This window comes from Ixodes scapularis, unplaced genomic scaffold (assembly GCF_016920785.2).
Source record: "Ixodes scapularis isolate PalLabHiFi unplaced genomic scaffold, ASM1692078v2 PGA_scaffold2__306_contigs__length_199485367, whole genome shotgun sequence".
Taxonomy (NCBI): Eukaryota; Metazoa; Arthropoda; class Arachnida; order Ixodida; family Ixodidae; genus Ixodes; species Ixodes scapularis.
This window is the reverse complement of record NW_024609857.1, coordinates 11,422,006-11,425,255: the sequence shown is the minus strand read 5'-3', so window position 1 is coordinate 11,425,255 and position 3,250 is coordinate 11,422,006. Positions and strand designations below refer to the sequence as shown.

The following is a 3,250-nucleotide window of genomic DNA, read 5'->3' as shown; positions in this document are numbered from 1 at the left end:
CTTTCTCAAGATATTAATGCAAAAGCATAAACTGCCCCATTAAATGAAGCCGGAGAAAATGGCACCTAAATTCCGATTGGCTGCGAAAAAATTTTCAGGGAGCTTCCTGTAAACTAAGTAAACTAATAAATTTGAAAGGAAAATTTCTTAGATTTCAGTCTGGGTGGGAATCGAACCCGGACCTCCGGAGTGCGAGACGAGCATGCTTCCTTGGCGCCTCCACGGTTCCGGCTGACTAAAGCTATGCCTAGTGTGTGCGTCATACTTTCGCATTCCCACAAGTAAGTAGTCTTAAGTGTCTGCCGAATTTTGAAAATATTATTGTTTTTAGCTGTCGCGTCGTCATCGTATAAACTGTAAAACGTATTTCGTAAACATATTTTACAATATGTATAGCAATCAGGTGCCCATTCCATGATATTGTGCATTGTAATTAATACCTTACTTCAAGACTACAACTACGATAACTTTTAATACTGCGACGCAAAGTTGTGCCAATCACGGGTGTAAAAAAAGGGAAAGACGTTTACAACACCCTGTAACACCGAATTGGAACGCAGCTCTTGAGGGGGAGGAAGAGGGAAGGGTACTGAGGGGAGGGTATATCCCTCCTCCCTCGTCCTCACCACCTCATCCTCCCTACTACTACTCCTCCCCTCCTCCTCCCTCCTCCCCCTTTGGGGGAGGGGTCACGTGTTTTCGGGGGGGGGGGTGTCACGTGACCCTGGAGGGGAGGGATCACATGACCTCGAGGGGGGTCACGTGATTTCACGGTTACGCCGACGTCGCTTAAGCCGGAAACGGGCGCCTAAGAGCTGCCCTCTAAAAGAGGTGTAGAGTATGTATGTTGTTTTGTGTGTTAATGCATATCTTGTGTGTTTAACAACATTAACATTAACACACAATGTTTTGTGTGTTAACGCATTTTTTCTTTTACTGTTGTGTCGAAACTAAATAATGCGATTTCTTATTTTTGGTGCCTGAAAATAAAAGTGGATTGTATCAATTACAAATAGACCTTTTTCGTGTACAATCGTCCCCAGTCACCCAATACTAGGCGTATCCGGTATGGGTGACGAAAAGATAATAAAGCATTTCCACCTGTAAATAGTTTAAAAAAAAATAGAGGGGAGGCAAAACGAGAATGTGCCACAGTTATGCTTATATCCTAAATGTCAGTGGCGTGGCAACGGCAAAACAATGTTTTCGCCCATGCTGGAAGTGACAATTCAATATGGCAGGGCCCCTGCGAAACGGGTCCATACAATTACTCGTTTTATGACGGAAATAGTGCCTAGTGTTGAAACCAGTGTGCCCACTTTAGCGGTTCAAACCATATAAACCTTTTTGCTGTTTACAATGTTTACAAACATGAACTGCCTCCTGCCTCCCAGGTGACTTCCGGTCGCTCCGTCTTTGCAAGTCTGTCGAGCATGCTCATGTCACCAGTGCTAGAAAGCATAAATGCTACATGCACATCAAAGTTGGAGATTTAACGAGGGCCCTCGGCTGGTCAACTTAACGTCCTGGAGGAAGCAAGTTGTTTCACACGAATATTCAAATATATTTAACATATCTCGCGCTTCTTCGTTCTTTTGGCGTTCACCTGGAAAATTGGAGGTTAAATGTTTCATTGACATTTTAAGCAGTGGTGTTAGAGTGGGGTTTGTTCATACTTTTTATGAACCGGAAGTTCCTGGGATGTCAATGCCTGGAACACCTCCTGGTAGCGTTTGCCGTGAAAGAGGTCTATAACATTCTACAGAGAACTGAAGCGGCCCCACACGGAAAGTCGAGATGTCGTAATCGTACAAAGCAGATGAAACTTCTGGTTCGACACTCTGGCCACAGCCACCTCCCCCACTGTCACAACCCCCTCCCCCACTGCCACTACCTCCACCGCTGTTACAATCTCCTCCACCATTGCCAACAGTGTTGTAAAAGCTGCCACCATATTGGCTGCCACCGTAACCGCTTTCAATGTCCGTCGTCCGGCCAGAACGGCAAAGGTGAGAGCACACCAAAACCGCAGTGGTACGCTTCTGGTAGCCACGCTTCTGGTAGCCACGCTTCTTGTAGCCACGCTTCTTGTAGCCACGCTTCTTGTAGCTACGCTTCTTGTAGCTACGCTTCTTGTAGCCACGCTTCTTCATGCTGCTGTTTGCGCAAAATTTGTTTTTGCAGATGCGAAGGTATATGACGACTAATATTGCAGCCACCACTCCACCCAGCACGTAGACGAAGATGCTTACAATTTCGAAGCCATTCATGATGCCAGAACTGTGAATGCAGCCCAAACCATTACCTGAAAAAAAAAAAAAAAAAAAGAGCATAAAAATTTGTTATACATACAAGTGTAGGTGTCTCTCATAGCAGAAAATTAGAGCTGCTGCTGTGTGTGGGGATGCAAATGCAGTACCGCAAAGAAGAAAATTATACAATTTGCAGGCCAACAGTTCTGGGTCTGTTGCATTTTAGCAGCATATGAACCTTTCTAAGTTAAGGGATCCCTATTTATTTCATGTTCCCAAAAACAAAACTCCAAATCATTCCAAATACAAGAGTGAAATTCCTCCCATAAATATAATTTGCCCAGGCAAAATGTAAATAAATGCGGAGATGTCAGTTTATATTACATAACAGGAAAAATAAAAGAGACTGGGAATATATAAAAAGAAACAGTGCAGATATGAAAGAAACAATTGCATGGCTATATATATCACTGCAGGTTTTAGGTGCAGTAAATTCGTTTCTAAGTGCCTGTGAAAGTGCATAACATCTTTATAAACAAAGTTAAGGTTTTCAAAAACCCTCCTTCATGTTTTTAATAAACAGTCTACTTATACCAGAAAGAGTAAGCCAGACTGATTATGCTCACTAGCATAATCCAGTCTGCAATGAAAAAGAAAAGCTAAATTACTAGGTGTGGGTTCAGCATCAGAAACAAAAATTAAAACGAAAATAAGGATTTTAATCACTTGGAGAAACCAGCTCCACTGCAACAAAAGGAAATTTCAGGCAGCTCGTGAGATGTTCGTAACAACGCAAGTGCACAATTCAATTGAGGTTGCCTTGGTCTACATACCTAACATGACCAACCGTATAAAAAACAACTGCCGCAGAATATTGCGCATCTGCCCATTCCACACTAAGCACCCATTCACAAATTTGCAAGATCTGAGAAAATATCCACAGTACATTGATATGTAAAGTTGATGACCGGACCAGCGCCCATCCCCCATTTTTTCGC

At 43.1% G+C, this 3,250-nt stretch overlaps 1 protein-coding gene across 1 annotated transcript; it reads right to left on the bottom strand.

The window, feature by feature from the left end:
- Positions 1-1,432: 1,432 nt before the first annotated feature.
- LOC115333135 lies at positions 1,433-2,473 on the bottom strand. The gene is made up of 2 exons (XM_040206931.2): positions 2,455-2,473; positions 1,433-2,305 (listed from the first exon to the last, which is right to left on the bottom strand). The coding sequence occupies exons 1-2, from the start codon at positions 2,471-2,473 to the stop codon at positions 1,680-1,682; spliced, it is 645 nt and encodes a 214-aa protein (XP_040062865.2). The 3' UTR covers positions 1,433-1,679.
- Positions 2,474-3,250: the final 777 nt, after the last annotated feature.